At 45.0% G+C, this 23,457-nt stretch overlaps 1 protein-coding gene across 2 annotated transcripts in view; it reads left to right on the forward strand.

Annotated features, from left to right (window-relative positions):
- The window catches only part of LOC309552379 (acetylcholine receptor subunit epsilon-like), a 66,150-nt gene that overhangs the window by 26,554 nt on the left and 16,139 nt on the right, over nucleotides 1–23,457 (forward strand). For both annotated transcript variants that reach the window (XM_082253323.1, XM_082253322.1), the window contains exons 4-8: nucleotides 9,013–9,122; nucleotides 11,565–11,720; nucleotides 13,693–13,793; nucleotides 13,934–14,134; nucleotides 18,324–18,438. In XM_082253323.1, the coding sequence (XP_082109449.1) occupies nucleotides 9,013–9,122; nucleotides 11,565–11,720; nucleotides 13,693–13,793; nucleotides 13,934–14,134; nucleotides 18,324–18,438 (683 nt within the window). The remainder of the gene's footprint in view (nucleotides 1–9,012; nucleotides 9,123–11,564; nucleotides 11,721–13,692; nucleotides 13,794–13,933; nucleotides 14,135–18,323; nucleotides 18,439–23,457) is intronic.

Below are 23,457 nucleotides of genomic sequence, written 5' to 3' on the forward strand. Positions count from 1 at the left end.
GGCTGAACCCGGGGACCAGGAGGATTTCTTGCAGCCATGGACCTGCAAACCAATGGATGCCAAAAATGGCAGCGAAGCCTGTGGAGGCTGCTGCATCTGTTACTATAGGAGGTTAGGAGGCTGAAGCTGCTGGGATGAACATGGATACGCCATTCCAGTTCTCAACGAAGTTGTCCCACATTGCTAGATCTTCAGCAGCTTCCTGGTCTAGCCTGATGGTTTGATTGGGGTCCTGTGCATAGGAAAGGAAGACCAGGAGGCGAGAAATGAAGGATCGCCCCCGAGGGACAATCCTCATAGCAAAGTTAAGCATGCCTAACAGGGACTGCAGCTGTCTCTTGGTGCAACTTTGTGAGGTGGTGAAGGCATGAAAGACCGCCCTAATCCCGGACAGCTCAGGGGGTAGGCTGGCCTGCATAGAGCAGGTGTCAAGGGTGATTCCTAGGATGGTGATGAACTGCGCGGGGCCTTTCTCTTTATGCCCCGCTATGGGCACGTTGAGGTTGCTGAACACTACCCATAACCACCTGCCGACCGCCCGCCGCATATATACTGTGACAGGCTGGCTCGGCTGCGCGAATCGCCGTACCTGCTCGGCGATCCACAGGAGCGCTCCTGAGGGCGCCCACCCCCACTAGGCAGCGGAGATGCCGATCCACGGGGCCGGCGGCTGCGTTTGCCGCCAAGCACCCGCGATCGCTCCCAGCTGAGAGAGGACGGTCAGCTGTTGTAAACACAGCCGACCGTTGTTCTCTCTGAAATTATCACAGAGTGCCTGTGATCCTTCTATATAGGATCACAGGTCTCTATAATCATTTCACAAGTCCCTCCCCTCACAGTTAGAAAACACCCCTAGGCTCACAATTAACCCTTTGATCACCCCTAGGTTAACCCCTTCCCTGCCAGTGTCATTATTAAAGTAACAGTGCATATTTTAAGCACTGATTATTGTAGCAAGGTCACTGGTCCCCCCAAAAGTGTCAAAAATGTCAGTTAGGGGTCCGATCAATCTGCTGCAATGTCACAGTCCTGCTAAAAATCGCAGATCGCCACCATTACTAGTAAAAAAATAAAATGAAATAAAAATGACATCAATCTTTCCCCTAGTTTATAGACACGGTAACTTTTGCACAAACCAATCAAAAAACTGACGTTTACATTTTTTTTTTGAGAATGTTATATAGCAGAAAGTGAAATATATTGTTTTTTTTTTTTTTTTTTTCAGAATTGTCGCTATTTTTTTTGTTTATAGTGCAAAAAATAAAAATTGCACAGGTGATCAAATACCACCATAATAAATCTCTATTTTTGGGAAAAAAGGACATCAATTTTATTTAGGTACAGCGTCGCACGACCGCGCAATTGTCCGTTATAATAACGCAGTGCTGAATCGCAAAAAATGGCCTGGTCATTAACCTCCCTGGTGGTCTGATTATGTCCAGATTTCTGTACTAAAAGCAGTACATTGTTTTGCATGGAAATCTGTTGTTTTATATTTTAAAAAACTCACCTTCCCCTGCGATCCCCCGCCATCTCTCCCCGCTGTCCTCCCGCTCTGTGCTCAGCTGATGCCGGCACCTGTCTTCCGGTTCCCTTCCATGCGAGCGTTGCGACGCAGGGGGGTGGAACCGGCGGCAATTTCAAAAATGTAAATACAGTAAATTACATGATAGAAAGCTGTGATCCTAACGGATTACACTGTATCATCCCATTTCACCACAGGATTGCACCTGGTGACTCCAGTGCCCTGCCTGTGCTTTTCCAGTTCTTTGTGCCTGCAAAATTGAGAACGACCATGGCGTCCAAAAAGCGTTCTTTTTGCACAAAAGTGCTTTTAGATTAACTGGAAAACAGCGACAGCGACACGGAGTTCCTTGAAGAACTGAGCGATAGCGATTTGTGGGAAAATTCGTCATCCGGTACGGAAAGTGACGACAGCGACGATTCTGATGTCTCTTTCTGGCACATAGCTCCGTTGGAAATTCTGAAGAATCATTTGATATTCTTCCCAAATTGCACAAGCGATGTGCCAGAAAGAGAAATCAGAATCGTCGCTGTCCTCACTTTCCTTACCTGATGACGAATTTTCCCACGGATCGATATCGCTCAGTTCTTCAAGTAACTCCGTGTCGCTGTTTTCCAGTTAGTCTAAAAGCGATTTTGCGCAAAAAAACACTTTTTGGACGCCATGGTCGTTCAAAATTTTCCAGGCACAAAGCACTGGAAAAGCACAGGCAGGGCACTGGAAAAGTCACCAGGTGCAATCCTGTGCTGAAATGGCATGATACAGTGTAATCCGTTAGGATCACAGCTTTGTATCATCTCATTTGTGTATTTACACTTTTGAATTTGCCGCTGGTTCCACCCCTGTGTCACAATGCTCGAAGGGAAGGGACCTGGAAGGCAAGTGCCGGCAATTGGCCATGCACAGAGCGGGGAGAGAGTGTGAGGACGCCGGGCAAGACGGCGGGGAGGGCGGTGGGCGATCGCAGGGAAAGTGAGTAACATTGTGGGGTGTGGCTCGGGGTTACCGCTTTTGGTACTAAAAATTAACAGGAGGCGAGAAATGAAGGAACGCCCCCAAGGGACAATCCTCATAGCAAAGTTCAGCATGCCTAACAGGGACTGCAGCTGTCTCTTGGTGCAGCTTCATGAGGTGGTGAAGGCATGAAAGACCGCCCTAATCCGGGACAGCTTGTCAGGGGATAGGCTGGCAGAATTGGTAATGTGTCTAAATCTGAGGCTGTCCGCAGGAAGTTGTCCAGGTAATGGATGACTTTCTGGCACTGCGTCTGGTGAGTTAGGATCCAGGTGAGGGACTGGGCAAACATTTTGAAGAGCCTTGAACTGTTCTTTGAACCAAAGGTCAGTTTGGTAGTGAAGTAGTATGAATCTCTCCATATGATGCCGTGCTGTTTCCACAAGGAAGGTTCAACAGGTAAGAGCTTAAAAGCATCTGAAATGTCCGCTTTAGGCAGCCATGCACCCGTGCCTTCGCTAATGATGGACTGTATAGCTAAGTCAACGGACGCATACTTGAGAGAGAGAACTGTTCGGAAGGAATCAGTGAGTTAAGACTGGGGATGTGGGAGTAATGAGGCACGGACAAGTTGTACACCAAATGTAATTTATTTGAGAATTTGCCATTGACAAGCCCAATAGGGCTAAGTCTCCATTTCTCAAATAGCGACTCAGCGACTAGGCCAATAATGAATCCCCAGTCCAGCTCGGTCTGCAACAGATCAATAGCCTGCTCTTCAGTGGAGGCTGAGCAGAGGTCCCTGCACTCATAGGTGGTATGCGGTAGGGTGATGAGCCCCTTGTGGAATCCAGAGATAAACCTGCACACCAGGAATAGTGCGTATGCGGGTGACAGGTGAGAGGAAAGGTAGAACTCCAGCCATCGTACGTTCACCCGGCTCAGTCAGGATAAGTTGGGACGCATGAGGGTGCATGTGGTCTTGGAATGAGCTCTATGACAGTTGACACAAATGTGGAGCAGTCGGCATTGGTTGAAGTTTTTGCAGATTGCCTAGTAACTGGACGGACTGTCCCAAATTGTCCACCTGAGGATGTTGCATAGGGGCAAGCATGCCTTGAGCAGCACTAGAGGTAGAGGGGAAAGTCAAGGAATGTCTGGCGTCTGTGTTGGAGCACCAGTTTGCCGTGTGGGTGGAGGACTGGCAAACAACGCAAAGCAGGAAACGCAGACTTGCAAAGTGGCGGCAGAACAACTCGGTGTCCACGATGCTCCAATTCATGCTGGTTTGGAACTGGGCTAGTTTGGCTGCGGCTCTGGCTGTGAACGAGTGGTGGTAGTTGTAAAATGCAGAGCCTCCATATTTGTACCCTAAGTCAACCACAGCATGGAGGTAAAAATCCATCTCTTCCCTCCTACTGGGGGTTGACCGAGCACAACACGTCCCTAAACATGCCGAAGGAGAGCACAAACTCGGTGATTGACAGTTTGCGATTGAACCTGGGGTCTTTGGCCTTCAGAACCACGGACATGTCCCCCCAGGCATAGAACTTATTATTGGCCAGATCGTGGACCGAGATGAGCAGGGAGGCCAGGTTAACATCCTTTCCTTCCAAAATGTTCTTCCTGATGCCAGCAGGGACGAGGTGTGCAGGAAAAATAGTGGAACTAGTGTCCGGCGTACCTGTGGGTGGTAGTGCAAAGATGGGCGCTGTGACGTGTCTAGTCACCGCTGGGCGCACCTCTAGGACTCCTACTCTTACCTGCATGTCGGAGATTGCTGCAGTCAGTGTGCCGATCATGGTGTGCAGCTGGGCGAGAGCTGAGGAGATGGACTGCAGGGATGCCTGCTGGGTGCCAGGTACAGTTTCCTGGCCAGGATGGGGAATGGCCCCACACCGCAGCTCTGCCGTGAGCTTGGGGATAGTCCATCCCCTAGGATCTGAGAGCTGTCTGGCTCTGAACCTACGGTAGGTGAGGGAGGGACGAAGGCAAGGTCCTCCCTGCCAGACTGTGACATAACTCCAGCTATAATGAGAAAAGAGGGGGGGGGGAGGGAGTATGTTTAAGAAGAGTTTTGGAAAATGAGAACAGCAGAGAAGAGACGGAGTATGTAAGAAGCAGGGGGAAGGAAGAACAGAAATAGGAACGTCAGGCGTAGTGGAGAACACGATGCATTCCGGTGAACGCTAAAGAGTGCGGGGTAATCGAGGTTAGCCAGGAGGTGACTGGCCAAAAAACCAAAAGCTTGGGTGCCTGGTCAGTGTCATGCACGGACCTGTGAACCAGAGCCCCAGGGCGTACTGGGGTGGGAAGCTGTAGTCTGGTTGTGGCCTAAGTAGGAATATTGCGTTGTGTAGTAGGTGACGTATGGTTGGCCTGCTAACGCCTGCACTGTCAGCAAACAACTGTTTAGCAACCGTGTCTGCATAGTTTGAAGGAGATGTCTTTCAAAAAATAGGTAAAAAAGAAAATGTGACAGTAGCTAAGTGCCAGACCGGCAGCCCAATTCATGTACGTGAGGTATTGAGATGAATAAAGAGTGCTGCATGTTGATGTGGGAGAGTATCCCGTATACTACCCACCTCACTCGTGCCCTGATAGAATAGAGGCCCTGGTTGTGGCCGAGACTAATCTGGCGACCAGGAACCTGGAAAAGCTAACATGGAGGTCCAGGTTTAACTTGGCGTGAAGGAGAGCCCTAAGCCCGCCCCTCCCCCTAAAACGTGACAACCCCCCCCCCCCCCGGGTAAAAGCATTCAAAGCCCTGCATGTGTTTATGTAGGTCATATTACCTGCGAGAAAAACGTCTAACCTTATGCAGGATGAAACAACCTGAGCTCACTGACCTATGGAGAAAGACAGACAAGAAAACGTGAGTGGTCGGGTTGAGTGCCACTGGAGACGAGCTTGCAACGCGTGTTGAAAGAAAGTAACCTCAAAGGGAGGCGAAAACAAGCAGTAAAGAAAAGTGGAAGATGTATGGGGATAACCAAGGCCATGCTGACCAAGTGATGTAAATAAATGAGCTGACACTGAAAAGAGGCGTGATGAAGCATATCAGCATTTGCGACCTAAGAAGTCACATGAGTTGTACGTGTGAATAGACATCTTGATATGCCACACCTGTGAGGTGGATGGATTATCTCGGCAAAGGAGAAGTGCTCACTAACACAGATTTAGCCAGATTTGTGAACAATATTTAAAAGAAAAAGGCCTTTTGTGTACATTGAAAAAGTCTTAGATCTTTAAGTTCAGCTTATGAAAAATGGGGGCAAAAACAAACGTGTTGTGTTTATAATTTTGCTCAGTGTATGTACAATATACAGTATCTCACAAAAGTGAGTACACCCCTCACATTTCTGTAAATATTTTATTCTATCTTTTCATGTGACAACACTGAAGAAATGACACTTTGCTACAATGTAAAGTAGTGAGTGTACAGCTTGTATAACAGTGTAAATTTGCTGTCCCCACTGGCAACTGGCTTAGTACACCCCTAAGTGAAAATGTCCAAATTGGGCCCAATTAGCCATTTTCCTTCCCTAGTGTGACTCTACAGTCAAGCATGCTGGTGAGAGTGTCATGGTCTGGGGCTGCATGATGAGTGCTGCCGACACTGGGGAGCTACAGTTAATTTAGGGAACTATGAATGCAAACATGTACTGTGACATACTGAAGCAGAGCATGATCTCTTCCTCCCTTCGGAGACTGGGCCGCAGGACAGTATTCCAACATGATAACGATCCCAAACACACCTCCAAGACGACCACTGCCTTGCTAAAGAAGCTGAGGGTAAAGGTAATGGACTGGCCAAGCATGTCTCCAAACCTAAACCCTATTGAGCATCTGTGGGACATCCTCAAACGGAAGGTGGAGGAGCGCAAGGTCTCTACCATCCACCAGCTCTGTGATGTCATCATTGAGGAGTGGAAGAGGACTTCCGTGGAAACCTGTGAAGCTCTGGTGAACTCCATGCCCAAGAGGGTTAAAGCAGCGCTGGAAAATAATGGTGACCACACAAAATATTGACACTTTGGACATTTTCACTTAGGGGTGTACTTACTTTTGTTACCAGTGGTTTAGACATTAATGGCTGTGTGTTGAGTTATTTTGAGGGGACAGCAAATTTACACTGTTATACAAGCTGTACACTCACTACTTTACATTGTAGCAAAGTGTCATTTCTTCAGTGTTATGACATGAAAAGACATAATAAAATATTTACAAAAATATTATCTTTTTTTTTTTTTTTTATCTCATGGACAAAATGTGAGAAATAACATATATATATCATACAATCATTCCATAAACACATACTACAAACACTATATATATTATTTGAGGAAAATATGCTTACTAGTTTACCATTTGCCAATAAAAAATGTCCCCGGATTTCATTTTAAAAATCTGGTCACCTTATCCTATTGGAAGTATCTCACCAAAAATGTTGCAGGGGTTGCCTGAAATCTGATTTGTATTTTAGGCAGACTTCTGGGAAAATTGGTGAGCCAATCACACAAGCAGGAAATGATGTTTCTGGGGTGTGGTCAGTATACATTCTGTGTACAGAACAGCTCCAGGTAGCCATATTGCATTGTATTTTCAGAAAATGACAACAGCTGCAGATTGAAAAGGAAAGGTAATTTTTAATAACATTCAATTACAATATGATTTGTGCCGCAATTGTATATGCTATATTGTTTTTTTTTTTTATTTGCTATTTTCCCCCCATGAAAGTGGAGTTACCCTTTAACCACTTTCCCACTAGCCACTGTGCTGCTACTGCGGCACAGTGGCTCGTTATCGTCTAGCGACGTAGACCTACGTCGCTAGACTCCTCCCCTGTAGGCGGCGCTCGCGCGCCGCCGGAGGCGCGCTCCCGCTGTTTTCATTCACAGCGGGAGTCGGGCCAGGGGAGGAGCGGCGGCGATCGCCGCTGCTCTGCCCCGATTGTCGGGGAATCCAGTGTGGAGATCCGCCCGCCTGTGTAAACAGAGCGGGCGGATCTCCTAAGTGACAGGGAGTGACAGATCGGAGTGTTCAGCATAGCTGAACATCCGATCTGTCCCTGGCTCACACAGTCACCCCCCCCCACACGTCAGTAAGCACCAGGCATACATTAACCCCTCCCTCTCCAATAAAATTAACCCCTTCCCTGCCAGTGTAATTTTTACAGTAACAATGCATATTTATAGCACTGATTACTGCAGTAATGTCACTGGTACCCCCAAAAGTGTCAAAAATGTCAGTCAAGGGTCCGATCTGTCCGCCGCAATGTCGCAGTCCCGCAAAAAAAATCGCAGATCGCCGCCATTACTAAAAAAAAAGAAAAACACCAAAAATTACATAAATCTTTCCCTTAGTTAGTAAATGCAGTAACTTTTGCGCAAACCAAATCAAAACCAATCAAAATACGCTTATTGCGATTTTTTTTTTTTTACCAAACATGGGTAGCAGAAAACAAATTGGCCAAAAATTTTAAAAAAAATTGGTTTTTACATCTTTTTTGGGGGGAATTTCATATAAAAAAATGTTAAAAATATTGTTATTTTTTCAAAATAAACGCTTTTTTTTTTTGTTTATAGCGTAAAAAGTAAAAATCGCACAGGTGATCAAACACCACCAAAAGAAAGCTCTGTTTGTGGGAAAAAAAGGACGTAAATTTTGTTTGGGTACGGCGTCGCATGACCGCGCAATTGTCAGTTAAAGTCGCACAGCGCCGAATCGCAAAAACTGGCCCAGACATAAGACAGCAAAATGCTCTAGTGGTAAAGTGGTTAAATAGGGCAGTATGTTCAATGTAAAGATGAGCTCAGGAACACAGGGACATGACCTCAAGCTAGCAGGAGGAAGTCTAACACTAACCTTAACGTATTATTTTACCAAAGAAGTAGTTGATACTTTAACCTCTTCGTGCCGGCGGTATGCAAATATATAACCTCTCAGAAGGTGGGCTTTGACACCGAGATATTTGCGTACCAAAATGTAAACAAACCTCTGCAGAGAGCTCGCACCCTGTAAACTCCCGCTACAAATACTGGCACCTAACAGCAAGCTTGTGACCGCTGTGACAGCCAATCATGGCGGTCACATAATCCAAACAACTTAAAGGGCTGGGAAACGCTGGTGTTAAGGGGTTAAATAGACTTCCAGCATAGGTAGGTAGTCAACCAATAGTAAGTGCATAAAAATATGCTTGGGAGAAACATAGATCTACACTCAAAGAAAATCAGAAGAACAAGTCATTACACATGCATTAAACACCAATATCTATTTGACTGCAGATCTCCAATCTGTGCACGGAATACCATTGTGAAAACACTAAATAGTGAGTGTTTAAAAATTTGCACATCACCTCAGAATTTATTTCAGGCAATCCTTACTCAAAATGTGTAATCACTCAAAGGGCATCATTGCTTCCATCAGTCCTTACAGCAGGCTCTGACCCTTGGCCCTTCAGTATATCACACCTGAATGCTACATGGTTTGCAGTATTTTCTGGAAGTGTCAAATATCTTGATTTGTCCTAGGAATGGGATGACTACCGCCTCAAGTGGAATGAGTCAGACTATGGCGGGATCGCAATCTTACGCATTTCATCTGACATGCTCTGGTTGCCGGACATCGTTTTGGAAAACAAGTAAGTGAAAATAAAACAGTCTTCCAAAACAACTTGGTTCTCATGATGTTCTGTGGAACCCTACTGTTCCTCAAGAGGTTGTTAGGGATTCCTTGAGCAATGAGCAATTTCTGCCTCTCAGGTAATTTACCACTGATATCATTGATCTTTTTGGCTATCTGAAGAAGGGCATTCTTCCCATCAACCCTTAATGTAAGGAGCTTTCTTCCTACTGTCCACCAATGTTAAATACATTCTTCCTATTGGCCAACAATGTTAGAAGCATTCTTCCCACTTCCCACTAATGTCAGGGACATTTTACCACTGGCCATCAGTGTAAGGAGCATTCTTTGCACTGGCCAACAATGTCAGGGGCATTCCTTCCATTGATCATCAATGTCAGGGATATTCTTTCCCCTGGCCAACACTATAAGGGACATTCCTTCCACTGGCCTACAACATAAGGGGCATTCTACCCACTGACCACTAATGTCAGGGTGTTATGAAATAGATTGCCTCTTGGTGGCACAGGTGGCTGGTGGTGGTTCCCAAATCTGAAGGATGTTGTCCCACTGTCCACCAGTGACTTCCAGTAGCCAGCAGATCCCAGCAATTATAACATAGTCCCCACCTGATGCTGGCTACTGAGAGAGTATTTAGTCACTCCTCTAGCATTCTACATTGGCACAGTGTTTTTTTGGTTTTGCTCTTATGCCTATTTGTGCTTGCTTGTTCCTGCTCCTGTGTACCTTCTGACCATTCTGGCTCATTCTTTGCTCCTCAGCATGATCCCACTCTGCCCTATTTATCCTGCCATCTGTACATAGGTTAGTTTAGGTAGGTTTTCTTAGTGATTAGGTTCACTTTTGTATAGGTTTGCCAGGTTTTGTATTCTTCTGTGTATTTGGATGTTTGTATTTATTGTTTTGCTTGTCACTTATGTTGTTTCCCTAATAAATCACTTTTACTTTCATTAAGTTTTGAGTTTTGTGTTCTCAGTGTAGATTCACACATCTGCTCACACTCTACAGCAGTGGTCTCCAAGCTGAGACCCAGATGTGGCCCTTTGCTTGCCTTTATCTGGCCCTTGGAACACTATCTTGTCCACAGATACCAACAATGGGACACAATCCCCCCCCCCCCCGACACCAATGAAGGTGCACAATTCCTCCTAATGACACCAACAATGAGGCACAATTCCTCCTAATGACACCAATGATGTGGCACAATTCTTCCTAATGACACCAATGATTGGGCACAATTCCCCCCAAGGACACCAACAACGGGCACAATTCTTCCTAATGACACCAAATATGAGGTACAATTCCTCACACTGACACCAATAATGGGGCAAAATTCCTCCCACTGACACCAATAATGGGGTACAATTCCTCCCACTGACACCAATGATGGGGCGTTGTTTATTCCCACTGATGTTGAGACCTTTTCTATTCCCACTGGCCAAAGTCCGGTCCCCCCTAAAGTCTGAAGGACTGTAAACTGCCCCTTTGTTTAAAAAGTTTGGAGGCCCCTGCTCTACAGGATTCCAGCACTTCATAACATAACAAAGGGACATTCTTCCCCATTGGCTACCAATTTAAGGGGCATTCTTCCCACTGGCCATCAAAGTAAGGGGCATTCTGCTAATAACCACAAATGTCAGTGACATTCTGCCCAGTGACCACCACACTGATGTACTGTGAGCTGTGGATATGACAATTATTGTCAGGGGTTCTCTGGGACCTAAAAGGTTTTTTTAATGGTTTCCCTGTGTTTAAAAGTTAGAAAAAGGCTGCTATAGGGCCTTGCCTTGGTGGCAACCATGAGTGCATTGGACCATCAAAAGTATTTGTTGCCAGATTTAGGGGTTTATATTTTGCTAGCAAAGCTTGGTGTGAACAACTAAAAGAGTAGAAAGTGTAAGCCAAAAGTGCTCTCTGCTTTTATTCATTGACTGATTCCCACTGAAGACCATGGAGGATCCCATTGGGTTTAGGGACAAGCGCATGTCTCACTGCCTGTTTTTCTGAGGAGATCTCTGCTTATCCAACAGCAATCATAGATTTTCAGTGGAAGAAGGTGAGGGCAAGTAACAGCAAAAGTTTCTAGTGGGGGGGGGGTGACTAAGAGCAGAAAGGAGGAGCACACAGGCAAGAACATAAGTTTAGCTAAGCAAGGGTTAGCACTAGGGTTGGTGTTAGGGTTACAAGAAGGCTTAGTGTTAGGGTTACAAGAAGGGTTAGTGTTAGGGTTACAAGAAGGGTTAGTGTTAGGGTTACATTGAGCACTAAAGTACTAGAAAATCTGCATCACTACTATGTAGGAAAACAAGGCTGCATGCTATGACTCTAATTATACTAAGCTGTTTATAACCTCATACTAATCTAAGATATTTAAAAAGAAAATTGATTCTCTGAAAAGGGGCCACCCTGCTCTGTAACTTCCCTTCATATTATCTTTCAGCGTTGATGGTCAGTTTGATGTAGCGTATTACGCCAACGTCCTGGTATATAGCTCAGGCTACATGTATTGGCTCCCGCCGGCCATCTTCAGGAGTGCGTGCCCTGTGGAGGTCACCTACTTCCCTTTTGATTGGCAGAACTGCACACTGGTGTTCAGGTGAGCAATCAATGTTTATACTTTTTATAGATCATTGAGCCAGGGACATCCCTGCACAAGAGGAGATTACACTCCATGACCCCACAAAATTCACACACTATTAATAATATACATTTACACCGATCAGCCATAACATTATGATGAAGCATCTAATATTGAGTAGGTTTCCATTTTTGCCACTAAAACAGCCCTGACCTGTTGAGGCATGGACTCCATTAAACCTCTGAAGGTATGCTTTGGTATCTGCCACCAAGTCATCAGTAGCATCACACTACCTCTGCCAGTTTGGCTTCTTCCAATACTGCATCTTGCTGCCATCTCTTTCCGAGGTAAACAACACAAACGCACACCATGCCATCCACCTGATATAAAAGAAAATGTGATTCATCAGACCAGTCCACCTTCTTTCATTGTTCAATGATCCAGTTCTGATGTCTAAGTGCCCATTTTAGACGCCTGTCGTGGTGGACAGCATGGACATTCTGACACCTTTCCATCAGAACCAGCATTACCTTTTTCAGCAATTTGAGCTACAGTCACTGTTCTATTGGATCAGACTACAGAGCCCAGCCTTTGCTACCCACATACATCAATGAGCCTTGGCCACCCATGACCCTATTGCCGGTTTGCCAGTTTTTTCCTTGGATGACTTTTGGTTGGTCCTGACCACTGCAGACCAGGAACATCCCACAAGAGTTGCAGTTTTGAAGTTGCTTTGACCTTGTCTAGCCATTACAATTTGGCCCTTCCATATGCTTGCCCACTGTTTCTACTTTCAACACATCAGCTTCAGGGATAACATGTTCACTTGCTGTCTAATATATCCCACCCGCTTTCAGGTGCCATTGTATCGAGATAATCAGTTTTAAGCTTGTGTGACAGGAAGTCAGGTAAATCTGTGGATGTAGTCACAAGACAGGAGATACATTTCCACCTGGTTTAGAAAAATCACCAATTACTATAGGGTGTCGGCTGCAGAGATAGCCAGCAGGAAGTTGAAAACCATTCAGCTGTTCAGAATGAGGAAATGAAGGCCTCTATAATTTGTCCAAAGGAAGTCTAAGGATTGCTGTCTCCTGCCGCTGTGTGGGCATGGGGAGAGGAGGACAGTCAGATGTGTGCCCCCTGAAAGCTGTGTGAGCATGGGGAAGACCTCCTGAAGCGATGTGGCTGAGGAGGGTAACAAGTGTGAAGACTACTCAAAGTGAGGTCTTGGATCGTTTCTAGGTGAAAAGAAACCAATGGACATTTCCTGTGTGAAGGGGAAATTAATTGAGACTGAAGACTACTCAAGGTGAGGTCTTAAACTATTTCTATGTGGAAGAAAATAAATGGACTATTGAGTGTCTGCTGTAGGATCAGCAAAGTTTGCTCCAACAGTAGGTTGGAGACAGACTTCATTAGATAGGTTCCTGTGTGTGGAAGGTAGCCGCCCACAGTGGCAAGGATTTATTTTGTGTTTTTATTTTTATTTTGCTGTTTTGAGGCTTGCACTTGTGTGAAGTAAACTGCAAGAATAAACCAAACTGTTGTTTGCAACCACTTCTCGGCTATCTCCCTGTGTAAACGCACCCCCCAAAGGGGTCATCCACGCCCGCCACCGAGCTAATCTCCCACACTTACCATAGACGATTTAAACCATGTATGGGCAGGCTGAATATACCTAAGTTGACCGGCCTATCAACTTGGGTACAACCAGCCTGTCGGATTTTACCTGTGGTCGCAGGAAAGAAAATTGATCCATCATATTGCCTGTCAGTGGTGATAATGTTATGGCTGATTGGTGTATATAGCACTGGCATATTCCGTAATATACAGAGAACACTGAACCAGTCACAAAAGTGTTTGCACCAGAGGAGCTTACACTCTAACCAACACAAAGAGTTTTAGGTAAAAACAGATAACAAAATGTATTTATTTGCGGAAACAAGATTGTGTATTCCTTCACAAACCTCCTTAATGCCCCCTGTAGATCAAAAACATACAACGCTAAAGAAATTAGTCTTCATTTGGCTTTTGCCGACAGCGGGGAGCTGTTGGAGCGGGTGGACATTGACCCGGAGGCTTTCACAGGTAATACCATACTATTTTGTTTTCCCATGTTCCACCAATACTCCTCAAGTTGCCACCAATGGTAGTCTATCCACTAACCACCTCTTGTTTTTTTTTTTTTTTTTCCCTGTGTTTTGCCTACCGCTTCCTGCCACATTCAGAAAACGGTGAATGGGCAATAAAGCACTGCCCTGGGTGGAAGTATCTTAACCATCGCTATACGGAGGATGACCTTGAGTATCAAGAGATTAATTTTGGGCTTATTATTCAAAGGAAGCCTCTTTTCTACATTGTCAACATCATCGTACCCTGTGTCCTCATCTCCTCCCTGGTAGTGTTGGTCTATTTCCTGCCAGCCAAAGGTGAGATAACCACCAGGTGGGTTGAGATGGAGTAAGCAATGTGTCATAAAAATACAGCTCATAAAATTTGGTGGCAAGGATCTCTGGTTTCAAATGAAAGGGTCCTTTGAAACGGGAGAAAAATACACTAAATGGCCAACATACCCTCCAAATGATTGAGTTCAGGTGTTTCCAGTGAAGGGTATCGTTCTAACTACAGCATTTTCATTTGTACACTTCTAACCTTGTGCCAACAGTTTGAGAAAAGATCTTTACAGTTTTTAGCATGACTTTTTTCCTGCTCATGAGATAGGTTCATGAGTTTGGTGTGTAGGTACTTGAGTGGTCCTCTAAGCCCTAACCTCAAACTTACTGAACACAATTGTGAAATATTGGAACGCCAACCTCCAAAATGCTTTTTATACTGAATAGCCACAAATCACCCCAGGCTTATTTGTGAAAAAAAAACTTCCCAAAAGAGTGGAGGCTGCTGTAGCTACAATGGGAGGCTAACTCAATATTAATGCAGGCCTGCATGTAAGGAAGGTGCAGCATAGTGTGACGGGCAGTGAACCAAGAGAGTCTGAGTTAGGCGATAAAGTTTATATTGTAGAAAGGTTCAACACAAATTATTCAGGCCCAGCGGGTAGGCACACCGTCCGAAACCACTTTTAAACTGTGACAGCAGAATGAAGACTTGAGAATACCGACGGCGTCTGCCTACGAGGAGCGGAATGCGACCTTGCTGGTTCACACCTAAAGGGAAGGCTTCTTGAAGAGAAGTAGATGTAGTCCTTGCACTGTCTCTACTAAACGGGGAACCTGTCCCTACACTGGCCATTACTAAAGTCTTGTATGTGGTCCCTTAACATCCCCTCCAAAATCTTGCAGACTACTGATGTTAGGCTGACTGGCCTATAGTTACCCGGGATATATCTCTGCCCTCTCTGCCATCTTTGCCCTCACTCGACTTCCTGTCCATCAGCACACCGATGGCTGGGAAAATGACCGGGAAGCGGCGGGAGGGAGGTGGGCACTTCTCCTGCCGCCCATAAAAGTGATCCTGTGGCAAATCCATTGCTGAAACCACTTTTATATTAAAGCGGACCGCCTGCTGTGTAAAAAAAAAAAAACACTGGGGGTTATGACAGCTACGTGCTGCCATAACCCCGGTATTTAACGTCAAAGTAAATACAGGGTGGGCAGACCGAAAGTGGTTGAGATGAAGATATTGAAACTAATACTGAGCTGTCTGATATGGGAGGAGCTTCTACCATGATGACTCCTTGAGTTCTGTAAATTGCAGGCTTCTTTCTGCATAGCTAAAAGTTAATACAGCTAAAAATGTAAAAAAGAGACTACATCACCATCTGCTGGCTAGATGATGGACTACGCCGTATTACTGTAAAATATTTTATATTTACCTGAACAAAAACAAAAAAAAAAACAGAAATTTTTTAGCCCTGACCCTAATAAATAGACAAAGGAAATCTGTACAAAACCACTATAGCTTTTAGTTAACCTGCAGATGTGGATAGTTCCCATAGACTAGACATCTACATGAAATGGCTTTAGCAGGTATGGTTTAGTCACTTAAGTGTTTCAATAATGGATGGATGTTTTTACATATAAGGGCAACTGATTTTTTCCAAAAATGCATACAGTAATAGAATGGTGGCCTATGGATTTAAAGGGACAGCCCACCCAAAAGTGATATTTTATTTAAAGATGGAGCCTGGTTTTCCTGAGTCTTATATCTTTTGGATGCTCCTATTGTAAGAACTACCTGCCACAATTCCAGTCTCTGCTCCTGTCCACTTGGGAGATTTGGGTGTCCCTTTCCATCTCTGTGTCTTCCAGCCTCTCCTATTACAGTCCACATAATATAGAGTAAAAATAAAATCCAGCAGGGATGGTCTGGTGGACCCAGGAACTCAGTGCAAAGCTCTCACAAATTGACTCCTCGTGTTAAAAGAAAATGTTAGCGTGTTTAACTTTCCGGCATCTACCAAACTCTCAAATATCAGTCTTAGATTGGTGGCCATTTAATAAATTGCCATAAATGGTCAGGAAGGAAGGTTTCCCTTTGATTGCAGATTGGGCCGTGCTTTGTAAGTGTGCCTGTCTTTCTTTGAAACTGGTCTTGAAGGATCTAGGTCCTTTTTAATCTTTATAGTCAATGTGGTTAGTGAAAAAAAATCTGGTTCAACTAAACTTGTAGCTTAAAGCAGTTGTAAACTCTATAAAAAAAAAATAAAAAAAAAAAAAACCTGCAAGACAAAGGCATAATGAGCTAGTATGCATCGCATACTAGCCCATTATGTGTAACTTACCTTAAAACGAAACCCCGACACGGACCCCCGGACATCGCTGCGGGCGCTGCCATGGTCCTTCGTCGTCTCTTCCGGGTTCGGCGGCTCCGGCGCACTGATTGGCCGGAAGAGACGGCTCGGTGCGATGATTGGCCGGAGCCGCGATGACGTCACTCCCGCGCATGCGCGCGGGAGTGATTTTTCCGGCAAGCTCCCGGCAACTTAATTGAAGGTCCCCCGGACCTTCAGAGCGCATGCGCCACTCGCGCGAGCGGCTGCATGCACTGTAAATATCTCCTAAACCGTGCCGGTTTAGGAGATATTATTTGTACCTACAGGTAAGCCTTATTATAGGCTTACCTGTAGGTAAAAGTGTCAAAAAGCGGGATACTACCGCTTTAACATTGCAGTTCATTTTCTGTAGAAGGAAGCCACAGCCTCAGTAGAAAAGACTTTTCTCTGCCAGCATGCTGCAAAGAAGGACCCTTTCTCTCTGTGGAAGCAGTGGTCTCTCTGCAGCGGTCCAACACACCCCTGCTGATCAAAAAAAATATTAAAAAAGGGGGGGAATGGTATTTTGTAAAAAAAATAAAACATCTGGGGTCGTCAGGGGTGCCAGTATTTCTTCACATATGCGGCTCTATGATGCAGACGGGCCGGCCACCAACACCATGGAAGCACGTGACACTAATCCAGGGCGGGAACTTTCTGGGCAGCCCCAGCATTCAGAAGTGGGTAGACGTCTGCCTCTATTTAGACCTGCTCTGCATCCCACCCACTGCCATGATGCAACAGCCATGCTGTGGCTAAGATCAGAAGGTAGGGCTCTCTTGTAAAAAGGTGGGGGCTTTAAGGTGGAACTTCATCCAAAGGGGGAAGTTCCGCTCTTCCCCCTCCTTCTTAACAGTTTGCACTTTTTTTTTGGGGGGGGGGGGGTACCTGATTTAGACAGATGCCTGCTCCTTCACTCCTGCTCAGATCACAGTGACTGGGGGACCATTTACAAAGCGCAGCGTGGCTTGCGCTTGGCAGCTGGAAGCTGGCTGTGAAGCCACAGGGCTTCACTGCCAGTTTCCCTTAGTCAAGATGGCCGCAAACTGGACCTGAAGCTGATTGAGGAATCAGATCAGGTGAGGACAGTGCTGGATCCCAGGACAGGTAAGTGTCCTTATATTAAAAGTCAGCAGCTACAGTATTTGCAGCTGTTGACTTTTAAATTTTTTTTTTTGGGGGGGAGACTGGCGCTCCTCTTTGGGATAGGGGAAAAATCTGAGGACTCTGATGTGACAAGGACCCCATTTACAATGGGGGGGGGGGGGGGCTTGAGGTTTTGCATACTTTAAAAGAGTGCCATGATTGAAAAAAGTATGAGAAATACTACTTTAGCTAAGAAAATGTATTTCAGGTGGAGTTTATATCTGCAAATCACAAACTAATATAGTCTACCTAAGGCATCAGTACCGTTTTACTGACATGAATGAAGTATTAATCCAAGTTTCATTTGTATCCCGAAACTGTACTCTGTGTCAGACGTTGTTTATGGTAAATGAGGGCAAGGGTATTAGAGAGTTACCAGTGGTTACCAGTGGTGGAGACTCTAAACCTAAACTCCCAGGTCCACCCACCTACTGCCATCACTGCAAATGATTATCATTCTCCTTGTTTGACTTTTATTTTGAGGTTGATGAGGTGTCTCTATTTTATTGGAGAGAAAATACAAATTTTATTTTTTAATTCCCTAAAAAGTTAAAAGCCAGAGCTTGAGTAAGCTCACCGAAATTCATTCCTAAATAAAATAACTATTTTGGGGAGACCGGCCCAGTATAAGTGCTAAGCTGATCATCTGAAATAGACAATAAGTTCTTTCTAGTCACTGTCCCATCTTTGTCTACTTTCAGCTGGTGGTCAGAAATGTACCACCTCCATCTCGGTTCTCCTTGCTCAGGTTGTGTTCCTGTTCCTGATTGCTCAGAAGGTTCCTGAAACGTCTCTAAGTGTCCCACTTATCGGCAAGTAAGTAACTTTACATTGATCATCTGGTTGTTTTAAATTTTGCCTAGGACCATCTTCACTATCAGATACATTTTTGTTCTTTTTTAAGATTGAGGGTACAAGTGTCAAGCTACATTCACACCAGTGGATTGTGTTTTTGAGCATTATTTTGGGCGTTTAGTTGAGTGTTTGTACGCGCAATTGTGTACAGAGTTTTTAAAGCATTTGGCATTTTTTGGCGAGGTCATCTCGCGCCTCGTCTACAGCAATTCCCTTCTCATTGGCTTACCTCTACATAGGCTATCCCCCCCTTCAATCCATCATGAACGCTGCTGCCAGACTCATCCACCTTACCAATCGCTCAGTGTCCGCTGCTCCTCTCTGTCAAGCCCTCCATTGGCTTCTGCTCACCCAACGTATTACAGCCCATTCACACTGCCGCAACAGGATTTTGTGGGGCGACCTGTGACCACAGCGTGCACCGCGACCTCGGCGCGACTTGCATGGACTTCATATAATTGAAGTCAATGCAAGTCGCCTCCAGGTCGCCCCAAAGTAGTACAGGACCCTTTTTATAAGTCGGAGCGACTTGTGTCGCTCCTATTAGAACGGGTCCTGTACTATTCAATGGCGAGCGACCGACCGCAACTTGTCAGGTGACCAAGTCGCCTGACAAGTCGCGCTAGTGTGAATGGACCCTTAAATTCAAAATACTAACAACATCTTACAAAGCCATCCACAGTTTAGCCCCCACCTACATCACTAGCCTAGTCTCAAAATACCTCTTTGTTCCTTTCAAGTCCTCCTGCTCTCTAGCTCCCTCGTCACCTCCTCCCATGCTCGCCTCCAGGACTTTTCCAGAGCCTCTCCTATCCTATGGAACTTCTTACCCTAATCTGTCCGATTATCTCCTACTTTATTACCTTTTAGACGATCCCTGAAAACCCTCCTCTTCAGAGAAGCCTATCCTACCCACACCTAACAACTGTACATCCATATTCTCCATCAGCCCATCCCCCCACAGTTATTGCCTTTTGTTTCACTTGACCCTCCCTTCTAGATTGTAAGCTCTAATGAGCAGGGCCGTCCAATTCCTCCTGTATTGAATTGTATTGTAACTGTATTGTCTTCCCTCATATTGTAAAGCGCTGCGCAAACTGTTGGCGCTATATAAATCCTGTATAATAATAATAATAATTTTTTAATTAGCCAATAGAGAAAAATAGCATCTGTTTCATCACTTGTTGCTACTTTTTTCAGCTTTTACATCTGCTTTTATTTATCTTTTTTTGTAAGAGGTTAAAGTGTTACTAAACCCACAACAGCAAAATCAATCTGTATATGCAGTAAAGCATGCTTATTATACTCAATGTGGAACCTAAGGGGTTAATCCTCTGCATTGTGTATAAAGGCTGTGTGAGACTGTCTCTCTGACCCTCCCCTTCTTTCTCTGTCCCCAATCCATCTCTTGATAGAACAGAGAAGGCTGCATGTGCTCAGTTTGGTGTGTATTGCTAGAGAGTTTTTTTATTTTTTATTGGGAGGGTGCATGTGATCAGCACAGGGCCAATCAGCATTGTTCAGACAGAGGGTCAGGGGAGAATGAAAACTCCTCCTACAATCTTTAATCAGACACTGATAGAAGTCACAAGACTGTTATATACTGCTGAGGAGAAAAGGTATTTAGCGGTTTATATTTACTAAAATAATTGCATTTCCATGTTCTGTGTACTGTGGGAGACCGGAAATAGTGAAATTAAGGTTCTGGGTTTAGTAACACTTTAGGTGTTAGAGGTTAGTTTATTTATTATTTATTTGCGTATTATTTATTTGTTAGGTTAGGATTAAGTGTTGGGGGTTAGGGTTGAGGATTAGAGTTAGGGGTTAATATTAGAGTTATTTATTTATTTTAATATTTATTTATGTATTTTTTGTTATTTATTTATTTTAATATTTATTTATGTATTTTGTTATTTATTTATTTTCATTTAATTATTGCATTTCAGGAGAAAATCGATATAAACTTGTGACAAAACGCACTAAAACGCTCAATTCAAGCACTTCTATGCATTTCTGTAGAACAAAAAACACCTAAAAAACACACCAATCTGCCCGATTCCAACTATTAAAAAAGCTCCAGAACTTTTTTGAGCTTCAGGCAACTTGTGGTTTAGATATGAACTATGGAGCTTCGAGCTTCAAGCTACAAAACGCTGAGGTGTGAATGGGGCCTCAATGAATAAACAAATTACACAGGCAGTTCATTCATGAAGTGGAGAATGATGAAGGGTCCTTTCATTCGAACGATCCGATCAGATCCGCCTGTCAGTTTTTTTTAGGCAGATCTGATCGGATCCTCAATGCATCCCTATGGGGCAGCGGATGTCAGCGGAGACATGTCCGCTGACACCCGCTGCCATCCGCATACGATCCTGTCTGTGAAATCCGGATGGATGGAAACCCTATTTTCCATCCGTCCAGGGGATCGGATGAGAGCGGACAGGCGGTCCACTCTCATCCGATTCCCCGTAGAGAGCAGCGGGGCTCTGACACCTCCCTCTCCGCACACAGTGTGGATACGGAGCTGTCATCTGCCTGCTTAGCGGGGATTGGCGGATCGATCCCCGCTGAGCAGTGAACGGTCCGCAACGGAATGGGGACCGTGTGAAAGGAGCCGAAGGGTTATAACGATGGCTTTGTTGATAAACAAAGCCAAACCTATAACTGACCATCTGACGCCATTTAAATTGTATCTTCACTTTTGTTGAGAAAACAAGCTCTTTTGGGCAATCTATGATGCTTGCAAGGATTTTAACAAACTTTATAGCAGATTCCTACCTTTTGTTGCACTGAAGAAATAGCTGCTTGTTTCACCATGTCCTTTGTAGACTGATTCTGAATAAGAGGGTCTGATTTATTATAATTACCTGGTGCACTCTCATGAGAAAAGCTGCAGGCTCTGCATTAGAAGTATTTAACCCTTGAGCAGTATCTCACCAAAATTTAAATTCAGATTGTAGGGGGTGCCTAAACTTCGAGTTGTATCTTAGTGTAGACTTCTGTGAAAATCAGCCAATCACACTATCAGGAAATGACATTTCTTGGGTGTGTTCCATACACCAATGGTATGACATTTCTACTGTATAATAAAAAAAAGTCAGTCACTATTTCCTGCTGTCCTATGGTAAATTTGCGATGTGAACGCATCGCTGCAATGACGTTGGCAGTGGGATGTTTTATTTGAGATTAAGCCCAGGCACTATTACAGTGGCAGTAATAGGATGCTCTTTTTAGATTGGGGGTCTCAAACTTTCTAAACCAAGGGCCAGATTACTGTCATTCCGATTTTAGAGGGGGAGGGGGGGGGGGGTTGAGACTGTGGCTAATGGGAGTAGAAAATGCCCCTGGTCAGTGGGAGATTAAATAATGCCTCAGAATTGGTTGCCAGTGGGAGTAAGAGAATGAAATAGTGCCTGTGGTCAGTAGGAGGAGGAACAGCTATTGATATAGTACCCCGTCATTGGTATCAGTGGGAGGAATAGTGCCCCATAATTGGTAACAGAGGGAGGAATAGTGCACCATAATTGGTATCAGAGGGAGGAGCAGTGCCCCATCATTGGTGTCAGTGGCAGGAATCGTGCCCCATCATGTGTGTTAGTGGAAGGAATAGTGCCCCTCATTGTTGGTATCAGTGGGAGGAATAGTGCCCCATCATTTGTGTTAGTGAATGGAATAGTGCCTCTCATTGTTGGTGTCAGTGGGAGAAATAGTGATCCCTCATTAGTATCAGTGGGAGGAATAGTGCCCCGTCATTGGTATTAGTGGGAGGAATAGTGCCCCGTCACTGGCAGTATTGGAAGGAACTGTATCCCATTGTTGGTGTCAGTGGGAGGAATAGTGCCCCATCAGTACAAGTGGGGGTAATAGTGCTTCATCATTGGTATCAGTTGAAGGAATAGTGCCCCATCATTTCTAATAGTGGAAGGAATAGTGCCCCATGATTGGTACCAGTGGGAGGAATAGTGTCCTATCAATGGTATCAGTAGGAGGAATAGTACCCCATCATTTGTGTTAGTGGAAGAAATAGTGCCCCATTGTTGGTATCAGTGGGAGGAATAGTGCCCCATCAATTGTGTTATTGGGAGGAATAGTGCCCCATCCTTTTTGTTAGTGGAAGTAATAGTGCCCCATCATTGGTATCAGTGGGAGGAATAGTACCCCATCATTTGTGTTAGTGGAAGGAATAGTGACCCATCATTTGTACCAGTGGGAGGAATAGTGCCCAATCATTGGTATCAGTGTGAGGAATAGTGCCCCATCATTGGTATCAGTGTGAGGAATAGTGCCCCATCATTTGTGTTAGTGAAAGTAATAGTGCGCCTCATTGTTGGTGTCAGTGGGAGAAATAGTGATCCATCATTGGTATCAGTGGGAGGAATAGTCCTCCATCATTGGTATCAGTGGGAGGAAAAGTGCCCCATCAATGGTGGTATTGGGAGAAAAAACATTCCAAAGTTGGAGCAGGAACAATCACCCCTTGAAGCAACAGGTCTTGCACTGCCCCAAAGGGGGCTTGCAATCTGTCCAGGGACAGACGCACACTGGAAGCAAAGAACCTTTCAGCAGGGTAAGAACGAAACTTGATCTTGTAGCCGGACCAAATAACTTTGTTGACCAACTTGTCTTGCACCAGGGAGGTCCACGGGTCTGGAAACTAGCAAAGACGTCCCCCCCACCCCAGGCACGGGTGAGGGCGCACCTTCATGCAGAAAGAGCCTTGTCTGCGGGTCTGGAGAAACCTGCTTTGGAATTGCCAGACCAAGGTTGCTTGGATCCTCCTGAAGAGGTCTTGAAAGGCTTTGAACCCTTGTCAGCCGACCCTGAGGGACGAAAAAAACTTCCTGTGAGTCGAGGACGGGCCATTTCTGCGACAAGGTTCCTTACTCTTACTAGCCTGCGGAAGAAAGGTGCAATTCCCCCCCCCCCCCCCCCACATCTTAATGATGTCAATCAGGGTAGCTCCAAACAGGCGATTTCCCT

This window comes from Pelophylax lessonae (assembly GCF_965119305.1).
Source record: "Pelophylax lessonae genome assembly, chromosome: 4".
NCBI classification, from domain to species: domain Eukaryota; kingdom Metazoa; phylum Chordata; class Amphibia; order Anura; family Ranidae; genus Pelophylax; species Pelophylax lessonae.